Here is a 21,832-nt window from a genome sequence, read left to right on the forward strand (position 1 = left end):
TTTGTCATCTCCCTATTGACAACCATTTCCTCTGTAGGGCTGTTGACTAATCAAGCTCACACAAACTGTGGTCCTAATGTTGGTGTATGTTACTTTTCTATTCTTTTCTGAAAAGCTTCAATCTGGGTATTCATTAGCTGTAAGCCATAATCACAAATATTAACAGGAATACATTATTTGAAATATGTCACTTTGTGTGACTCAGGTGACGAGTAAAATATTTTTTTCATGAATTCCTGAAATAGATTACAGATGCTGATTTATCAAGGATGAAATTTTATTTCATTAGTTTACAACTATGACATTTAGGCAATAAAGAAGCAGCAGCAAGAAGCAGTTCTTCTATTTGTCCAAAAAAACGCTTTGCACACCTGATGATCAGATGTTGGCTCTCAGGACTGAATGGCTAATCTGAGTCAACTGACATGATCACTACTGCTGTAGAGTGCATGGGATGTGGCTGCACTGTTTTCTGTTTGGCCTCCTGAGCCAAACCATCCAGGACCTTTTGGAACTTTTCCTCTGCTCCATATATGAATACTGTCCTAAACCACATCCCTGTGGTTTACTCCGTTAGGTAATCTCATTTTAAGCTTTTTACTTTCCACCCCTTGCTCGATGTTGTTTATTAATGATAACTAACTGAAACCTCCTACGTAAAGCACAGAAATATATGCTATTTAAAATGTTAAAAATAGTTTTTGCAGAATGTTTGTGGCCTGACTGATGTATGTAGTCAGTCTGATCATTCCCTCTTACCCGTTAGACTGCAGTGGACAGTTCATAGAGCATGAGGGCTGCAGTGTCGTTGAACCTTTATTGTCCATGGGAACCTTTTGTTATGGTGCTGCTGGTGTTTTCCTGTAAGGTTGCTGGCATGGAGTCTTTTGCAGCCTCATTCACCTGATCAGCTGGAATGGCTTGGGTTTTATTTGTCATGTTCCTGCCGAGCTTCGGTGATTCTCCATCTTTGTCTCAGACTCACGCTGTTTTCTGGACGCACACAACTCTGATCAAACCTCGGCACTGAATCATGATTTTCTTGAGTCGCATTTGTTTGATTTTTTTTTTTCTTTAATTTATTCTAATTCTTTTTTTTATCTCTCCTTACCTGTAGAGGACAATAACATTAGGCGCTGGTGACCGGCAAGTTATCCAGACTCCCATCAATGACGCTCTTCCTGTCAGCGGCAGCAGCGTGGCCCAGCTCTTTAGGCAGCTTGGTATGGACTCTGATCCCATGTTTGCAGAAATAAACAATGAATTCATTCATTTTTAAATGTGTTGTTATTAACAGGTTACAATTTTGGCTTTACAATTTTGGTGCCTGTTGGGTTGAACTGCACCACACCAGTGTCCCGGTGTGGCTTTTTAGAACACTGTTGTTTTCTACATTAGTGTCTGTTAATTGGTTAGATGGCTTGACAACTGTATATCTTTTGTGCGTGCGTGCGTGCGTGCGTGTGTGTGTGTGAAACCTGGTTTTTCTCCGCAGATGGCCTGTCATAATGTTTAGTGTGTTTTTCCTCTCAGGTATAGTCAACGTGTTGTACCTGTTCTGTGCTGCCCTGACGGAGCACAAGATCCTGTTTCTGTCCAGCAGCTACCAGAGACTGACCGACGCCTGCCGAGGCCTGCTGGCCATAATGTTCCCCCTCAAATACAGGTGACCACTCTGATGCTTTGGAAGCAAAAACCCTGTTCACACTAACGTGTGTATGTAGAGGGACAAATATTTTCTGCTGCTTGCACTTCCGCTCCACATTCAAACTAGCTTTTTTTTTTTTATTGATGAGAAAAACTGAGATCCTTAAAACATCTTCCAACGTGGAGATGCGTAATTTTAAAAAGTCAATTTAGGGAGTATATTTGGGGTCTGGAAATCCAGAGATTATTGGAAATCATGTGAGAAGCTAGAAGTCATAAGTAAAATATATATGTATATGTTAGGTTAGGTTTATTTAAACTGTTGTCGACCCTGTTCACACCAGCCTCTAAGTCTGAGATGGAGCGTTCTCCATCTCAAATGGCGTTTTTGTACAAAACAGTTGATCCACAATGTTTAACAGCTGTTAACTTTGCTCTGCTGCTGTAGTCGTGCTCGGCTTGTCTGTTGTTTGTGATGATGTTCACATTAAACCTTTTTTTTGTTTTCTTAGTTTTACTTATGTTCCCATTTTACCTGGGAAGCTGCTGGAGGTCTTGAGCACTCCCACTCCCTTCATCATTGGTGTGAATTCCTTCTTCCGCTCTGAGACACAAGAACTGGTGAGTTTTTATCACTGAAAACATGAAAATATATGACAAAAGCAACTCACTAGTGTTAAGGAAATGTTTGTGTTCACAAAGGGCTAAAGAGATCTGTGATCTCAGAACAATTAATATTCTAATTCCACTCTAGGGCTTTGTCCAGCTGCCTGACTGGTTGCTGCCTTTAAGATTTATAAATGCAATAAAATTGTGTGTTTTCAGCCTTGATAAGTTAATCTTCAGAGTACTAAAAATAATCTTTTGTCTGACTGTGACTTATTGAAAATGGAATGATCAGTTATGTTAAAGGTGTGAGTTGAGTCCTTATCTCAGGCCACAGATTGCTCTCTGATCCTTTGACAGTGTAGAACAGAGGTTATCAGCCCTGCAGCCGTTCTGTCTCAATGTGGAGTTATTGTTGTTTGATGTCTAAAGTCATAATGGACAACAGCCGACGGAAACAACTCAATGTCTGTTAGTCTGGTTTATTATCTGATGCTGCACTGTTTATCGGTGATGTATATGATACGTACTTGTGTGACTTCAGTTGGACGTAATCATTGCTGACCTGGATGGAGGCACCGTTACCATCCCTGAATGCGTCCACATCTCTCTGCTGCCTGAACCTCTGCTGCAGCAGACCCAGACTGCCCTCTCCATGGTAAGAGATGCAAACACAACCACGCCATTACACAACACACTGGTAAATGTAGGGAAATCTCAGGAATGGGTTGTGGGAAGTCTTCACTAAGTTATCAGCTACACAGCACTGCTGGAAAGTCCTCACTGAGTTCTTCCTTCTGTGACATAACAGAGTTTCATCATCTTTTAAAGCCATTCATCTATCCTTTATTTTCATTGTTGTAACAATGCTTCTTCTAACACCTTATACTGTCAAAAAACCATTTTTCAAATTGGTAATTGCTACAATAATTAATTAATTAATTAACTAATTGATTAATAATAATAATCATGTGCTAAGAGTGGTGAGAAACATGAGAAAAGTATTAACATATGCAGGTATAGAACCCTGAGCATGCTTTTCACGAGACTGTCAAAGAAAAAGTTTCTTCTGTCAGAGGTTTCTTCAAATTTACTGTAATACAGACTGTTACAGGAGATCCTTCAGCCTTCACCATCTACATTAACTCCTTAAAGAATCTTGAATAATTTGAGTTACAACATGTAGTCTCCTTTTAGGATCAATAAATAATTTTTGAATTTATCTGAATTTGAAACAACACTCAGTTGTCTGTAGAACTGCTCATTCTACGTGTCTTATTATTAAACTGGTTTTGCAAAAATCTAGAATGCCGTAATGCAACTACTGTTAAAAAAATGATAGAAATTGCTTATGTTTTTAGAAGTTATTTCCAATTATTCACCAAGGTAATAAAATATTTTTTGCTTCATTTTTTAAGTCTACAATATTAAACTCCATCTGCATCATTATTTCGATTTGTTTTTGTTTATATATGTTTTTATAGCTACTCTTTATGTCAGAGCTTTGACATTGCCACATCTTCTATATTGCAGGATAATAATTTAAAACCTTGTCTGTCCTGCCCTGTTGTCTTCATTAGAGGCGGTTTCACCAGCCAACTCATATAAAGCTGTTGGGTTGTTTCCAGTATCGCTGTGACAGTCCATTCTGAGAAAAGCTCTTAGTCTGTACACAGATGATTTCCCAGCTTCCTTATTGATATTTACACATTACATTATTTCTTCCTCTTGTTAGAAATGCTTGCGTGTGTTTTTGATAACACATATTGAATTTGTTGTTAGTCATTGCATTTACACTCTGAGGCTATGTGATGCAGGAAGTCCAGGATTTAATGCCACTTTGCTGGAAATGATTTTTATGATCTTGGTTTTGTGTTGACCAAAGGATTACCAGGAATAATTGAAGAAATGTATCGTCTTTGTTATTCATATAATTCCATGTGTGAGCACTAGTTTTATTGCATATTAGTCAGCCAGCTCACGTGCTGTACAGTTGTAAATTGTCTGCTGCACAGACTTTAATTATATATGGGAAGTAAATAAAGATATTTGCGTCCTATATTTTACTGTTTTTTCTCTTGAATAACAGAACCTGCTGGCAGTTTGTTAATTCTGTTGCTGCTGCAACATATAGAGGTTTATATCACCTGATGGTAAAACATTAAGTTATTGCATTATCTCAGCCATAGCTGAGAGACATGGAAACATTTAAGGTGTTTTTTGGGGGGAAGGAGTTCAGCTCCCATTTTCAAAGAAAGTGGCACAATCAAAGATGTTCTGCCAAAAATAATCTTGCTTCTTTTTTTTGAAATATGACTCCATATGTTTTCTCTCAATATATATATATTTTCCTGTTGTAATAATCACTTAACAGCTTTTAATTACAAAAAGTCTTAGAATGAAATCATCAAAGTGGAACAACTGGATCTGGATATTTTTAAATGTTGTTAATAAATGAAGCTCAGTGCACAGTGCTCTGTACAATTATTTAGTAAACTATATCGGTATTGAAAACATATTCCCCTTCCTCACATTAAAACTAGCCTTCACTGGCAGCAACAGCTGCTGTCAGTATGATCAGGTTTTTAACAGGAAGTTTCACTACCGTCATTAGTACTGGTGAAGTGGATGGGCCATGCACACCAAGATGCATTCAGATCCTCTGTACATAACAGCAGTGTGTGTTGGGCAGAGCCCACATGAAAGGCCTCAGCTGGGTATATGTGAAACACTGTGTGTGTGTAGTTTCTCTGTCTCGCTTGTCTTTTGGTGGGGAAGTGGGGGAAAAAACTAATTTAATTTTGGCCGATTTATTGATTGACTTCCACTTCTGTACTGAATCTGTTCAAAGTGTTTTTCCAAAAACACAAACTTTGGTAATATGTGGGTAACCAAATAATTTATCAAAACTACATGCACAACGTTAAAGATCAATTCCGTCCCTCTAGTCTGCCAGTCACTACATTATATCTGCATTCTTTGGCCTTGTAGTCATTCATGGATCTTTTCAAATGTTACCCTCCTTCTACAATCTGATTCATGTGATGCACTGAATGCCTATTCTTTTAAGTTTACTATGCTCTGTCTCGGAGAGGTGAGTTTCTTGAAGGAATCTTACTTCTACCTTTTATTTTTCATTTTGTCTAGTACTTTAACCCTTTTGGAACTAACATAAGTCCAGTTAAAGAAGATTCCCTTTCCTTTGGTCTTGTCAACGACCTTAATGGTGTAATAGCTAATGAATGACTGAGGGTAAAGCATCACCGCTCTGTGGTCGTGAAGGGCCCTCTGGTGGCGTTACCCATTTGGTGTTTTATGGTTTTACTTGTTCCCTTCTAAAAGCGTCCAGACTCTTCTTACATCCATCCCATATTTCGTCCTTTGAATGCTCTTTGTCCATCTTTCCTGACTAGGTCCACATAGCACTCTTGATTTTGTCAGCTCACAATGTGGATAGTTGGGTGATGGTGACTTTGAAGCCTCAACTCACCATGTTTTTGTTGCTTCAGCTGCAGAATTGTAGACACGTGTTGTTCTCATAAAATACCCTCAACTTGACCGTAAAAGAGTCTGGAATTTATCTCCTATTCTCTGAGGAACTGCTTCAGTGTATTCACATTGCCATAATCATGGTCTATTACTCCAATCACTGCCAGCATGAAGCCTTTCATTTGCCAAGCTCGTTTTAATACTTCATCCTTGACTTCAAATGTGGTGAACCTGTTATTAAACGTGGTGGGGGGCATCAGATGAAGGTTTTAGTCCCAGTGAACGGTGAGCTCTTTCAATAACCAGGTCAAATGAAGTCAGAATTTCCAATTTGTCTATGAAGATTTTCATAGACAATCTTTTCTATGAAGGCTGAGAGAGAGGAATAGCGATCCTTCTACAGAGAAGGCTTCTGTAGAGAAGGCTGTCAGATGTTCACCCATCTCAGTCTGTTTGTTTCACTTCACATTGTTCTTTACTTCATTGTGCTGAATCTATTTATCTGCTTTCAAAATATGGTTTTCTGCTTTGTCCAATCTTCCATTTGTTTTCTAGTTCCTCTTTAACTTCTAAAACCACTTCTATTCTCACAACGTGATTCTCTGAGTTGTTGGAAAATAGTAGTTTGTAGATCAGTCGTCGTCAGCCACCACAGATGCTTCTGAATCCCAGAGGCTAGCCGTTCATTTTATGAAGGAATGTTCATTCCTTCATCTTTTGTAACAGCAGAGCATTTTTAGATTTAGGCTTAGGCATTTTAACTCACTTTGTAGTGTATTTTACATCCCGCAACTGCATAGAGGACGGACATTTTTAGAATATTTATCTGGGAACCATTCAGTGAAGCTGTTGCCATCTTGCTTGCCCACCCAGAAGTCCACAGTTTTCCTTTTTACAGGTTTTCTGATTACATTCAGTGATGTGTTCAAAGTTTTACAGAACACAAGGCATGTGACTCAAGACCATAATAGGAAAATTAGCATCAAGTGTTGGTTTTTCCACTTAATGACCAACAATCAACTGGATCTACATCAGAGGTAATTCATCCCAGCAAGAGGATTTTAAATAATAAAATGACTGCAGCACAAGCTGATTCTGATTCTGGTTCTCTTGTAACTGTTTGGTCGATGAACTGAAGACACAGGGGTTTCTCATTGTCTGATGCAGAAAAGTAGCACAACAGTCTCTGGGTTTTAAGCCAAAAAGAAGGACAACAACAAGTTATGTGGAGCCCTGAGTTTCTACTTGGACTCATTTTAAGGCATAATATGTCAGGCATCTGGGAGATGGCCCGGGTCACTGGGCCTAAGTGAAATGAAATGTGCTGTTTCAGGGTTTTTGTGTAATCACATTGACCTCTGTCACTAATTGAGGAAATATTTCCCGGTTTCCTTCCACAACAAACAAAAAAGGACAAATCTTTCTGAAATAAGCGGAAATTCATAAAGTTTTATTGGCATTCTACATTATTTATTCAATTTTATCACGACTGAGACTTTGCTTTGGATTGTTGAGATGAATATTTCATAAAATGCTGAATATTACAATAACACAAACACACATTCCTACCCACATGCTGTCATGATATATTGGACAATTATTTTTAACAAAATCCCTTTTCATAAAAAGTGAATTACCATTTCAATAAGTTTCAAAGGCAGCAACAGACCTGCTTGTATTTAAGCACAGAAAATCCAGCTGATATCCAGAGGAGAGGTCAACTAATAATTGGTAACATTTAATATTTTCTAAGTATGGCAACTGGTGTTGATGATTCAGTCTTCACTGATTTTGAACAGGCACATATTTGGGCAGCACAACACCACTGTTACTGCATGAGCCATCACACTTCAGCTTAATAGTGAACAGGTTCCCAGTAAAAGTAAATACCAAAACTGATCATGGATCAAAAAATGAAAATGACAAGAAATCTGAGCTCTTTCAGAAAAACTTTTTAAAAAATAATTCTTTTTAACCTTAGACATAATTGGTATAAACTAAGTCTGTTTGCACTTCTGCTCCACTCTCAACTATGTTACAATCTCTCTTGGGTTTTTCTCCAGCTCTGTCCATCTTCCTATTCTCGTCCCTATTGACAAAAAAAAACAGCATGATGCTGCTACCATCACATTCTACAGTGGGTGTCTTTGGAGGGAGACTCTGTGTTTTTAATTGTTTTTCTCTTTGGAAGGACCTTTTAAAATAAGTCCTTCACATGCAACATGAAACAATAAAGCAAGGTGAAAGGGGAGATGTGGGTGGTTGTGCATAATTTTTGACAGGTTTGTAAAATTGTTGCAGGTTTTGGACCCGGAGTTGGAATTTTCAGATCAGGCGTTTCCCCCACAGTCCATGCATCCTTCTGCACTAAAGATCCAGGTAAGAAAAATGTGAATACAGATCTTTATACACACCCTTTAACCCTGAAATTTTAACTCTTCAGTTTTTGCTGTGTGGAATCTAATTAGAATGTGTGTAACTTTAAATTGGGATTGGATTGAATGGACTGTTGCCCTGCTACTATATATTTCTGAACATACATTGTTTAATTGTTTTGTAACATGGCTTAAGAGCGTCCTATAAATAAACTGAGCTGAACTGTGGATGTGTTTCAGGATAAGGAAATCCGAGCCGTCTTCCTCTGGCTCTTCGCTCGACTTTTCCAAGGTTATCGCTGGTGTTTACATATCATCCGAATTCACCCAGAACCTGTAATCCGCTTCCATAAGGTATAGAAATGTGTTGTCTTGATGAGGGGGGGAAGCCTTTGCTTTTAGTTGTAAAAAAACAAAAGTGTCTCTTCCTTTTACTGGGGCAGGCGGCCTTCCTGGGTCAGAGATCCCTGACAGAGGATGACTTCCTGATGAAGGTGTTGGACGGGATGGCGTTCGCAGGCTTTGTATCAGAGAGGGGCCCACCGTACAGAGCCACCGACCTCTTTGATGATGTGAGTCTTTCTGCACAAATATGAAGATTGCTAGCTAAATAAAGACTCTTGCTGATATTCATTTCTTAAAAACTAAGTGTTAAGTATCAGTAGTTAAATTTAAAAAAAAGAGAGAAGAGATTTATTACTGCAACAATGCTATTATGAAGCATTTTGATTCATTTCAATAAACATGGCAAATTTAATAATTTACATGCATGTAAATATGAGTTGCATGGGTTAATTAACTTTTTCATAAAAAATGTGCTGAAGGTGTGGCGGCGCAGGGTTAAAGCCATGTATGGAGGCTTTAGCCTTTGATGCGGTTGTCACGGGTTTCAGTCCTGACCCCATGACCTTGGTCGCAGGTCTTCCCTCTCTCCTCAACCCACCTTCCTGTCTGGGAGCTGTTAATAAAGGCCACTGGAGCCAACAAAATCTTTAAAAAAGTGTTCCTACTCTGCATTCTTAGCCGTTCTATTCACAGGGTTCTATTATTTTGCTTTGTATTTGTATGTTGGTTATATAGCTTGATATCATGCAGATGTTTAAATCTTCTTTTGTTTCCACAGCTTGTTGCCAATCAGGTGGAGCGAATACGACAAGAGGAAGCCTGCCCACACAAAGTCATGAATCATGTCAAAGAGCTGGCAGAGCAACTTTTTAAAAATGTATGATCTCCAATATTTTAGGGGATTCACATTCCATTCATCCAGGAACTGTGCCATCTTCTGCTTTGTTCAGTTAGGGTTAGAGTTAGCCCTTACCTTTACTTGACGTCCTTTCAGGAGAACCCCTACCCCGCAGTCGCAATGCACAAAGTCCAGAGGCCATCAGAAACCAGCCAGAGTACGGACCAGAGTCGGACTCCATTTCCTGTTCTGGATGATGTTGCAGTGCAGCTCTTCATCGATCATGCTGTTGCCAAGCTCAACAATTCACCGCCTGTAGTAAAAGTAGAGCTCAAGAGCATGGTGCCGTCTGGGCCTCCGCTGGGTGAGCACAACATCTATTCCTTAAGACTAAAACACAAAGAGGAATCTGATGGTAACGCACAAATTGAAGTCACCCATGAGGATTTGTAGATGTGTATTTCACAATGGGAATATAAGCTTTATGTTAAAAATCTAAAAATACAGATGTGTATTTATCTTTATGCAACTCAGACATTTGTCTAAGCGTTTTATTTTTAGCAAGAGATACAGTTTGTCATGATGTTGACGAATAACTGCTACTTCCTCTCAGGAGACATTGTTGACAGGAATGGTAATGTGATGGCTAACAGCGCTCGCAGGCTGGAGGTGGTCAGGAACTGCATCACTTATATCTTTGACAACAAGATGCTGGAGGCCAAGAAGGTGAGTGAGACTCGAGATGTCTGCAATATGGAGCTACAGCGTTTCTAAACTCCAAACTTAGGGAATGAAAATAGGAATAAATTCCTTTTTATTCCCAAATGATATAAAGCTAAATGGAACCTTTTTTGCCTCTGGTTGTGCAGTGAGCAGAAAAATGTTCTTATTTGTATAAAACAAAGGCTGAAGTTTGGATTTATAAGTCTTTGTACGTCATTGAACAGTGAATTCACTTCAGTACGGTAATTTAATTTCACTCAAAAAATCTTGAGTACTTATAAGACCAATTATAAACATATTTTAAAACATGAATGTGGGAATAGTATGTTCTTGAACTGTATAGTGTACGCATTCCATACTTAGTCAGGGCTTCTTTCAATGGAAAATTTACTTTCATCTGAAAAAAGGACTGAATCACTGAGCTACAGTCTAGACCTTTTTCTCCTTAGCTATGGATAAGATGCTAATGAGTGTCTCTGGTTTAGAAGATGCATAATTTGATAAGGGGCAAAATAGTGCCATCTTCTGGGCAAACAGAAATTGTAACATTTAAAAGGTATTGACCTAATATAAACTGTAACATAAAAGAACATTGATGTTGATAATTCAGCAGTAGCATTTTACCGTAAATGGCCATGTCACAGCAGATCATGTGTGTGTGAAGTGTATTCTGACCGTTTCTCTCCATGGTCCAGCTGATGCCGGCTGTGCTGCGGGCATTAAAGGGTCGCACAGCACGGGTCTGTCTGACCCAGGAGCTAAATCAACATGTTCTTCAGAACCGAGCTGTGCTGGACGACCAGCAGTTTGACTACATTGTTCGCATGATGAACTGCACTTTACAGGTGAGCCTGCACATGTACAACACACCTCAGAACATCAGCGCTAATGCTCTATCTGTTACTGTCGCATGAAGTTTTTGCTGTCTTTTAGTGCCTCTGTCTCTAATGTTCATATAAAACCAACTAGGTTTTGAAATGTCTGTCATAAAATCTTAGTAAACTTTTGTATTTCATATTAAACAACAAATTAACGTTCTTTATCTTGCAATGCAGGACTGTTCCCATATGGATGAACATGGTATTGCAGCCGCTCTGCTTCCTCTTGTCACTGCCTTCTGCAGAGTAAGTTTCAAACTAGCATTAAGAAAGTCACTTCTTTATATGTATTCAAGTCTTGAATCCATAAAGCTCTAAAAAAGCAGTGAGATACTGTAGGTTTTCCTTTCTTCACTCAGTTGGAGGAACTTTAGATGAGAGACACTCAGAATGTGGCTTCTCCATCGCTTAATCTGGGTTAAAGTTTCTTGGCTTCTTCTCAAGAATCTATTTTTTACTGGACAGAAACTGGGTGCAGGCATCACTCAGTTTGCCTACAGCTGTGTACAAGAACACATGGTGTGGACTACCATGCAGTTTTGGGAGGCCATGTTCTACAGTGATGTTCAGAACCACATCAAAGCTCTGTACATGGAGACAGATGATGGAGACCACCAGAGCAACTCAGTGAGCATCTACGTTCCACCCTCCATATGACTGAGAGCATCCAGCACTGGTCAAATGTGGCTTCTGGTCACCAGCTCATCTGTTTCTCTCATATTTGTTGATCCATCACCAGGACCAACAGGACGGGTCAGGCAGCAGAAGGGAAATCAGCGCCTTGGAACTCGCGGCTGAGCAAAACCGTCTGTGGCCGACCCTCAGCAAAGAGATGCAGACGGAACGCGTGCAGAAGGAGGAGAGCACGGTGTTCAGCCAGGCCATCCATTACGCCAACAGGATGAGCTACCTCCTGCTGCCGCTGGACACCAGCAAGAACCGGCTGCTAAGGAGTTCTGGCCTCGGAGACGTGGAGAGCGTCAGCAACAGCTATGTCACCAACAGGTAACCAGAGGGAGGCACATCCTCATCTTAGCCACCAGGGGTCAGGGTAACGATGCGTTTTGCTCTTCAAGACTTGGTGGTTTGTAGGTTAGAATGTAACAGAAGTTTAAATCGGGTTCATCTTGTCTTGCAGTATTGCAGGCAGCATGGCAGAGAGCTACGACACAGAGAGTGGCTTTGAAGATGCAGAGAGCTCGGACGTGGCCAATTCAGTGGTGCGCTTTATCAACCGCTTTGTAGATAAAGTGTGTAATGAGAGCGGTGTGACGAACGAGCACCTGAAGGCGCTCCACACTATGATACCAGGTACGGTCCCACACTCACTGATCTCTGATTGAACAGTTTACAAGCATTGTATGGAGCTTCATTGGTATAAATGTGTCTGCAGATATTGTTCAGATGCACATCGAGACACTGGACGCAGTCCACAGGGAGAGTAAGAGACTGCCTCCGATCCAAAAGGTAACCAATTCCTGTTTTTACCTTCCACTGGAAAAAGGTCATGCAGAGCCCCATCCAGCCCCGCCCACTCCCCTCTCCACCAATCCCTTCAGCTCAGGCTCACAGTGTCACGACAGGTACGTCTGTCCACCCAGACAGAACGGCGTGATTCTCAGCATGCCGCAGTGGTGCTTGCTGGGTGATGGTTCCCTCCCACCCTGCTGTTTGATCTCTGTAGAGGCCGGAGAAGCTCAGTCTGGCTGTTGTAGCTTCTCCAGGACCTCCAGAGCTGAGTGCCTTCACGCTGAAGGGTGCATGCACGCAGTGTGCTGGAGACGGAGACGGGCTACGCCGAGCTTCATCTGACTGTTTTTTTTTTATCATTCCTGTAGATATGTTATAGGAAAATTGCATCATGTGAGCATTGTCTCACCTTAGTTTTCAGAGTAAATCAGTCAGTAGCCCCTACAGTACCCTGCATGTCTTGGATGAGTCTCTGCTCCAGCAAAACTGATTGAAATGAATAAAATACCTCAGCAAGTCATCAAGTTCTGAAGTGACCTGGTAATGATCCACTGGTTTGACTGGAGTCATGTTACAACCACAGTCTTTAACAAAGTCATTTTGAGTGGTAGACAAACACTGAGTAGTGCATGCAGTTGAAATTTTCATGGTTTTCAAAATCTTTTGCAAATTTAAATCTAAAAGTGTGCTCACTAGAAACTAGAGGCTTAGTTTGTACTCATTGTTCTTTGCAAAATAGCTCATTACAGTCATGGATGGATTCAGAGCAGGACTTTGAAGAGTTCATTCTAATATAGAAAAAGGCTTTGATTTTATCTAGTAACTGTGCCCTTAGTGCCACTTTCCTGCAGCTTTTGGACACTTTCCTGCTCCAACACACCTGAACCCAAACACTAAATTACCACCTCGGTACATCAGCAAATTTTGAAAATGCAAAAGTAACTTATTCATTTGATTCTGTGGATTCTAATCATGCATCACTCTCCTTTGTACTTCCAACATTTCAACAGTTTGTCAGCTACTCTGTCAGAGAAAACAAGACATTGGAATTGTTTCATTCAAATGTCAAGAACTTCTCTGGAAAAAGCTGATCAAAATCTCATTTTTCTCTGCTCAGCATATAAACTCCTCATTCATAGGCGTAAAGAAAGGCTAGAAGATGGTTGCAGGAAGCTGAAGAGGCGACAGAATGAAATGCTCTGTGCCAACCACATTAACAGGACACCTTCCATGACTGAGTGTGTTACTGTTAGGTTTTATTTGCAAAAGAAATTGAACTGTTTGTTGTTCTCATTCCACATACATGCACTACTTTGTGTCGGTATATCACATAAACACCCAGTAAATACATTATATGGTTGTAATTTGACAAAAAGGACCTACATCATAGTTCTGATTGTGCCATCAGTTCAGTCAAATAGAATTTCTTTTTTTTTTTTGTGGTGTTTCTTTGGAATCTCTCACAAACAGAGCTGAATGGTGAAGTGGTTAAAAGGACAAAGCCAGCTTCACACTTTTCATGGTCTGCCTTTGGAATACCTCAGCAGTCTCGTAATCAGCCCTGAGTTCAAAATGAAGCTGCTGACAAAATACCAGACAAATATAACAAACATAATGATGGTCTTTGGTTTATATAGTTTTTTTTTGTGTATAAAATCTCATTTACAAGGATTTCTCCAGATGATTTCTGGTTGGTGTTTGTTCTGCAGTCAGAATTTAACTTTAACATTACCCAGATAGCAAGCAATGGTAACTCAACATTGAATTATGGTTAAAAAAAAGGTTGATTTTTGGTTATAGTCAATGACTGACGGTGGATCAACCATCAAACAATCGTCCAATTCTAGCCAAGTAACCAATGTTGAAGAGATGTCACAGAGTCAATGTTGTTTTGTGGTTGAATTCTAATGATTCAAATGCCAACATCTGATCAATGTTAAATCAATGTAATGACGTTTATGACGTTTTAAACTGTTAAGGACAGTGGGTTGTGATTCCTTTCTGTACATTTTCTTTCTTGTCTGTAAATATTATTACTGACTGTTTGTGCATAATGTGTTGACTAAAACATCTACAAGTCACTTCAAGCAGTGTTACGCACCAGAGAGGGAGGAAGGCATCAAGGAACCAACGTGATGCCAACCAAAGTCAAGCTTGGGTTACCCCAACACAGAATGTTTTCATGGTTCATACAGTACGAGGCTTAACCTCATGGATGCTGTTCTTCCATGGACAATAGACTGTTGTTCTAAAAGGAATCAAATATTTTTACAGATCTATGCGTGTTTTCTTAAATAAAATTTAATATTAATGCCATCTTGTCATTTTTAAGCTTGTGTACACACATTTTTGGAAATGTGTTAATGTAAGATCATTTTAAATGACATAATACTTATTGTCTGTCAACAACATTGTGTATTTAACACCCGTGAAAAAACTTGCAATGGTATGTGATGATGTAGACCTATCAGACCAAAAAATATACAAGAATCAATATTGATTCCTTAACTTTGATTCAATGTAAAAAAAAACAAACTAAAATGTGCATGTAGATGATTGTTGAAGCAACATTGATAGTGTCAGTTATTAATGTTGATTCGACATGTCTGTCACCGACCACTTTCAATATCATTTCAGTGTCATTCTTCAACATTGATTCAATGTTGGTGCCTAACTATATTTCAACGTTGATTCACTCATATTTTGCTCTCTGGGTAATCAGTGCAGGTCGCATGATTCCAAAGCATGAGAGTGATGTTTGGAGTGTGTGAAGGCCTAAAGTAATGGCACGGTTTAAAGTTACTACTCACATTCAAACATTCAGTCTTGTCAGAAGTTTAACTTTAAAGCACAAACACAAAGTGATCTTTTCTGTTAGTTTTTCTAAATTATTTTCACAAACCTGAAAAGGTGCTAAATAAAGGACTGACCTACTGGAAAAAAAAGCTAAATGCAAGTCTGTTTTACTTTTCTTCACTTTTTTGTTTTTCGACTTCAAATGATTTATGGCTTCTTCTTGGTTTTTGTTTTGTTTTCATCTGCAGCCCAAGTTGCTAAGGCCAACACTGCTGCCCGGTGAGGAGCTGGTGATGGATGGCATGCGGGTCCACCTCATCCCTGATGGCCGCGAAGAGGCCACAGGACAGATGGGAGGGCCACCTCTTCTTCCTGCAGAGGGCGCCATCTTTCTTACAACTTACCGGCTTATCTTCAAGGGCACACCAAGTGATGCATTAGGTGTGGAAGAAAAGATCATCTGAGACGTGCTGGATTTTTGGTTCATTATTCTAAGCCAGGTTAACTGGTGTCTTTTCCTTCAGTGGGCGAACAGATAGTGACTCGCTCCTTCCCCATCGCCTCTCTGACCAAGGAGAAGAGGATCTCTGTCACTCTAACCATGGACCAATTTGTCCAGGAGGGCCTTCAGCTCCGATCCTGCACCTTTCAGGTATTTGCCTCTCATAATCAGCCACCCTCTGTTACACCTTCGCTTGTAACCCACAGGTGATCACATGTCCTTCTCTTTCTGTCTTACCTGCCAGCTAATGAAAATTGCTTTTGATGAAGAGGTTGCATCAGACCTGGCTGAGAGTTTCAGGAAGCACTTACATAAGCTGCGCTTTCCTCAGCATGTCCAGGGCACCTTTGCCTTCACAGTTGGTCAAAGTGGCAAGCTGGTGTTGGAGCCCAAAACCAAGGATAAGAACCAGTCATTAAGGTAAGAGACAAAAAGACTTTTATTCAAATAAATCAAAGAATAGCTCAGTTTTCGCTCCTTTAGCTTGACTTTATCCATTTCCCCAAGCACACCAAGTCTCACTAACTGGGAAGGAGTGTTGTTATAGGTTTGTGTTGTAACTTGCCATTTCATTGTTTCATCAAGTACTCAGTACTCTGAAAGCAGACGAGTCATTGGAATTGGTTGTTTGTGGGGCCAAGTAAAGGAAGGATTTACTTTGAGGCTTGTTTGTGAGCCGGAGTCAAAGTTCTGACTTTCCTCATGAATCTTGGATGTGCCTTGATAAAATGCTGCTGTAAACATAGGAAGGTTAAACTGGATATTTGTGAATCATGGTTTTCTGTTTATACACAGAGATAAAGCACATAAAGTTGTTGCTGTCAGAAATAATAGTTGCTACTGAGAACATAAGATGATTTAGAAAACCAGTTAATTCTAAAGATCAGCTCAGTGGAGATTTATATTTAACTGATACATTTTATGTAGATAGCCTCTAGTCAAACCTCCAGATTACAACATATGAATGTTGCAAAATGGCTGCCATTGGCATGTCCTTAATTTTAGGTGATCGGTTGATGCTTACATGTAAAGGTGATTTTATCCACCGATCTTTTCTACCATTGCAAAAATCTGAAAAACGGGTCTGATTTTAAAATGTGAACAAATTTAAGACTAAAGGAAGTGATTCTTTTGTTGTTTAGTTTATTTAATGTACAGCAACTCGCGCTACCTCATGTGCAGCTAAAACAAGTTTTTGTAGTTTTGGCAAGTGAGGTTATTGAAAGACCAGTAATCAACCAGAAAACTCCTAAATGTGACTTAAGTGGATGAAAATAAACTAAAATATACCCCTATGAAAAAGACTAAAATGAGCTCATGATCATGATCCAAAGACTCCCGCTGCTTTGCGAGACACTCGAGTCTCTGAACCATTTTGGTTCCTTAATGTAATTTCAGCATGAGTTATTTAGTAAATAAAAAAAATACAATATGTCCCTCAGTTTTTTTAATGAGTGGCGGTGTGGCTACTGAACCCGGATACCAAATAAAAGTTGGAATAAGTCTTTGGGTATAGGCAGCAATATGAGTTTTAGAGGAGAATCATAATAATAAGAAAAAATCAGAAACACACAAAAAACGGAAACATAATAATAATAAATTAAATATTTATTAATACTTAATAATAAGTATTCTTAATAATAAGTATTAATAAATCTGAATGTGTTTCCATGTGACAACTTGTCAGAACTGTTTAAATTTACTTTTAGATTTTCTCAATTTCAGACTTCAAAACCCCAAAAATAAGTTACTCAGAGTGATCCACATTGATACAAATCTTTAAGTATGTCCTTATCCTCTTCAGGACACTTTCCAAAAACCTGGTGAAGAATGCAAAGAGGACCATTAGTCGTCAGTATGTGGGCAGGAAGAAGGAGGCTCCGGCCACCTGGGAGAACAGGAGCAGCTTCCAGTCCGAGCTGGATGAAGATGAAATCTCAGGTAGTACAAGGAAAAAGGCAGATCAGTTTTTTTAATGCTTTGTTTTTCATCATTTAACAAATGAAATGAATTGTGGGTCTAAAGTTTAAATCAACCAATTTTCTCCACAGTCTCAGAGGAAGTGGATCAGAGCGCCCTGACTCTGTCCTCTACCATCCGCTCTTCAGACAGACAGACTATGAGCAACGTTGTGGAGCGTGCCTGTTGCCGTGACTACCAGCGCCTCGGTCTGGGCACCCTGAGCAACAGCCTGACGCGATCTAAGAATGAGCCATTCAGGATTTCTACAGCTAATCGCATGTACACAGTCTGCAGGAGGTACAGCAGCAGTAGACAGTCTACAGATGTAGAAGACCTTTCTAAATTACACCCGTCATGGTACAAACAAAGCTATTGTTTGTACCATGACAAAATGCAACAAATTTTCAGGGGTGTGAATCCTTTTGCAAAGTGCGTAGAAAAGACAGATGGACAAATAAATTGGCTCCACCTCTTGTGCTCCAGCTACCCCGGCCTGCTGATCATCCCTCAGAACATTCCGGACTCCACCATTCATAGGATCTGCCGCTGCTACAGACAGAATCGATTCCCTGTCGTGTGCTGGAGACACTCGCGCACCAAGGCCGTCCTGCTGCGCTCTGCAGGCCTTCATGCCAAGGGAGTCGTCAGCTTCTTCAAGTCTCCCAATGCTCCGACTGCAGGTACAACATTATGTCAGGATGACTGTCTGGGCACATTCCCGACAGTCATTTCAGTTCTTTCATTAAAAGAAGGGAGGTAGACATCTTTTCTTGATATTTTGAAGTTGTTTTACTTCTAAACCCCAAAGGTTTTGAGAACTAAATATATCTTCTGAAAGGTTTTCAAGAGAAGTTCAGTTGCCTTTTGTTGCAGTTCTGTCATGTCCTGGATGACTGCAGCCTATTGTGTAGTTCTTACTGGTCGTCTTTGTGCACACCATGTTCATATTTATATTTTAGTAATGTTAGACTTTATAGTAAGAGACAGTTGGGCTTCAAAGAAGCCACATGTAACTTATTATTTGAGCTGCATGCTGAATTAGTGAGGTGTTTATTTAATCAGACATAAAACATCCAGTTTGTCAACTTTGCACAGGTACGTTCCTGTGAAAAAGTATTTGCACCATTTCAAGTTTATTCTGGCTGCATTTTAATCATGCAATGTTTCAGGCCATCAGACATTATTGATATCAATCTAAAGTCTTCTGAGCAAATATAAATGGCAATTTTTTTTTCACTAAGCAAAAAACGGTTAAGTAAATGATCATCATTTCAAAACTTTATTTCATATTTAGTCAGGTTATCTTTGTCTGATAATAAAATGTTGGTGAAGTCCTGCAAACAATAAAGGGACAAGCACCTTTTAACACCTCAGTTATTGGTGAGATGTAGAGCTCAGCTCAAGCAAACATTTTATTTCTGTTTTTCATGTTAACTAGTGCCGTCTCAAGCAGACTCCACCAGCCTGGAGCAGGAGAAATACCTCCAAGCCATCATCAGCTCCATGCCCTCCTACAGTGAGAGTACCGGCAGAAACACCCTGAGTGGCTTCACATCCACACACATGAACACATCTGGTCAGTGCACACACTCTGAAAGCACATGTTGCTGTCAGAGCAGTGGTCCCCAAACCCCGGTCCACGGACCGGTAGGTACCGGGCCGCGCAAGAAATAATTAAATATTTGCATTTTATGTATTATTTGAGTCTGGAGGATCTTTTATTTTGAAAATCTTTTAACCGGATTCTCTCGGTTACTTGCGCATCAACATTGAGCCCACAAGTAGCAAAATGCGTTAGAAGATGTCTTTGGAAAGTTTCTTTGCAAAGGGGAAAAGGCCCAGAGAAGAGACAGGAGAATGGATTTATCCCGGACCGGTAGGTGAGTCCCACACCAAACCCGCTCTGCGTAACATGCGGCGACTGGCTGCTAATGCGGCAATGAAGCTTCAAACTGCTTTGCCACGTAGAGACCAAGCAGGCTGTGCTCAATCAACACATCACTCCCTGATGGGACCGTCTCGTTGCAGAGAAACAAGCTCAGGGCTCCCGTTAGTCATTATCGTGAGTTAAAATTTTCACGAAAGTAAAATGTTCGTTTTTGTTGCGCATCTGTATCTTATTTTGAAGGGATATGTAAACTTTACCATAGCGACCAGAGTCGGAGCGTTTGGGCAGTGGTCGAGAGGAGATGAGTAGAGCTTACGAGTCTTAAGTCTGGTTTAGACGGCAAGATTTAAGAATTGTCGGCCGATTCTCCAAACCTCTGTGACCACAGAGCTGATAAAAGTACAACAGGTTGGATGGGTTTGTGTCTCCAGCCACATGGCAGGAACCGATTCCAGTCATGAACATCCCGATTCCAGAGGATAATCCAGTAAAACCCCCAACATAGCGGGAATTTAGAATAACCAAACACGGATGACGATGCAGAAGCAATAGTGATAGTTTGTAGACTCATTTGAATAAAAGACATACCAAAAAGAAAAGGCGGTGGGTAAAAGACAACGGGAGCAGCTGTTCTATTTGCTGCACTATGATTTGGAGGTGAATATGTGTTTTCATAGTTAACATTTTTAACTGAATAAACATAATAATATATAATAATGACCTTTACATATAATAATAAACATTTCCACATATCTCTGATATCCATCGGACTCTCAGTTGCTCATGTCAGCTGTTTGGGATTCCCCTCTCTTCTTACGTCACCGCTTTCTGATTGGCTACCTGTCACATTCAACAGGTTGTATTGTAGTTCCCAGTCAGGGAAAACCCCACAGGCTGTGATAAAAGGGCCAAGGCAACCCAAATTGGGCATATTCAGGCTTTAGCGAGAACACCAACATACCCCCCCGCCAGGCCGCAACAAAATTTCGAAGTCTTGACCGGTCCGCGATAAGAAAAAGGTTGGGGACCACTGTGTTAGAGGACCCTTGTCTGCAGGCTGACAGTTTTTGCCCTTCACAGAGTCATCCGATAAGCTCAGGCAGCCGAAGATTGGAGACCTGATGAAGCAGGTTCTGGGGAACAAGGAGGACGTCCCTGGAACCTTCAGCAGAGGAGGTGAGCTGCTAGTCTGTCCTCATAGTGAAATGAGGACTGATCAGGGTTGATGGTGTGTCAGTGAACACACTCCTTTTACATCGTGTGTGGAATCAGTGCAAACCAGTGAACCATCCTCCATTGTTTAACGCTGTTGGTTAACGAGCCGTCTCTGTCATTTGACCTCAGCACTTGGTCAAAAGGCGAAAGTCATCTCCCTCTCTCAGCCCAAAGTCTCTGGCAAAGCTAGGAACTCTCCTAGAGGTACAGTAGGCCACGCCCCCTCGCTCTTCCTGCACTCCTCTCTAACCATTCAGATGTCTAACAGTAGCTTCAGTGTGGTGTTCTTCTGGGAAAAGCAGTGTCTCTGCAGACTAAGGGGTTTGTTGTTACTAGAGATGTGCCGATCAGGTTTTTTCCTGCCGATACCGATCACCCATGAGGGCCGATCACCGATACCGATCACATAATTATTTTTTTTTTTAATCATAAGCACTACGGGTTACATTATATGAAAAAAGGAACCATAAATTCACCTTAATTTTTACAAATACTTGTTTTTAATAACTTTTTCCAAGAAAAAAACAAAACAGGCATTGCACAAATTGTACTGCGATAGTAATACTATCTTTAACAGACTGAAACATATGAAGGCTCTGAAGAGGCTAAATAATGCAGAGTCAAAATAAAACCTCTCAACATTGCCAAAAAATTCAAGTATAAAACTTAACATTCAAAGGCRAATGCAGGTTCCATTACAATAAACAATCCTGAGTTACTGAATGAAAACTTCCTGATAGCATGGCGGCTAGCTGATTACTGCTAGTTCTGATTGGCTGTTTCTGACTGAGCGGAGTAATTATGCAGAACAGGGAGGAGATCGATTTATTATTTTCAGAGATAATCTGTCTCATGTTAGGACAGCAAAAGTTTTAATATGTAAAATTTAATTTTTTAAGTTGGACGCTGCAGCTTTAAGCAGAGGTTCAGTGTGAGAGTCACTACCAGGTGGAGCAGAAGCGAAGCTCCGTCTGTGAATTACTACCTGTAGCGCGGAGCAGCGGTTCAACAGCGAGAACAGAACCAGCATCTTACATCGCAGCTCGAAGACTTAAATAATTTTGCGGGTTATTTTTTAGCTTTCTGACCGTCATGCTA

At 40.2% G+C, this 21,832-nt stretch overlaps 1 protein-coding gene across 5 annotated transcripts in view; it reads left to right on the forward strand.

Annotated features, from left to right (window-relative positions):
* Positions 1-21,832, forward strand: part of sbf1 (SET binding factor 1) — a 63,134-nt gene that overhangs the window by 33,486 nt on the left and 7,816 nt on the right. For 4 of the 5 annotated variants that reach the window (XM_008401530.2, XM_008401531.2, XM_008401533.2 and 1 more), the window contains 25 exons: positions 1,118-1,223; positions 1,534-1,666; positions 2,160-2,268; positions 2,798-2,911; positions 8,044-8,121; positions 8,358-8,471; positions 8,561-8,689; positions 9,241-9,339; positions 9,457-9,664; positions 9,914-10,026; positions 10,719-10,868; positions 11,079-11,147; positions 11,367-11,528; positions 11,641-11,906; positions 12,040-12,212; positions 12,295-12,368; positions 15,416-15,608; positions 15,692-15,819; positions 15,914-16,089; positions 17,474-17,610; positions 17,721-17,928; positions 18,115-18,311; positions 19,070-19,207; positions 20,600-20,695; positions 20,864-20,938. In XM_008401530.2, coding sequence (XP_008399752.1) covers positions 1,118-1,223; positions 1,534-1,666; positions 2,160-2,268; positions 2,798-2,911; positions 8,044-8,121; positions 8,358-8,471; positions 8,561-8,689; positions 9,241-9,339; positions 9,457-9,664; positions 9,914-10,026; positions 10,719-10,868; positions 11,079-11,147; positions 11,367-11,528; positions 11,641-11,906; positions 12,040-12,212; positions 12,295-12,368; positions 15,416-15,608; positions 15,692-15,819; positions 15,914-16,089; positions 17,474-17,610; positions 17,721-17,928; positions 18,115-18,311; positions 19,070-19,207; positions 20,600-20,695; positions 20,864-20,938 — 3,445 coding nt within the window. The remainder of the gene's footprint in view (positions 1-1,117; positions 1,224-1,533; positions 1,667-2,159; positions 2,269-2,797; positions 2,912-8,043; positions 8,122-8,357; positions 8,472-8,560; positions 8,690-9,240; positions 9,340-9,456; positions 9,665-9,913; positions 10,027-10,718; positions 10,869-11,078; positions 11,148-11,366; positions 11,529-11,640; positions 11,907-12,039; positions 12,213-12,294; positions 12,369-15,415; positions 15,609-15,691; positions 15,820-15,913; positions 16,090-17,473; positions 17,611-17,720; positions 17,929-18,114; positions 18,312-19,069; positions 19,208-20,599; positions 20,696-20,863; positions 20,939-21,832) is intronic. The other variant, XM_008401532.2, reaches the window with a different exon arrangement.

The sequence above is a fragment of the Poecilia reticulata genome, linkage group LG23 (genome assembly GCF_000633615.1).
Source record: "Poecilia reticulata strain Guanapo linkage group LG23, Guppy_female_1.0+MT, whole genome shotgun sequence".
Lineage (NCBI taxonomy): Eukaryota > Metazoa > Chordata > Actinopteri > Cyprinodontiformes > Poeciliidae > Poecilia > Poecilia reticulata.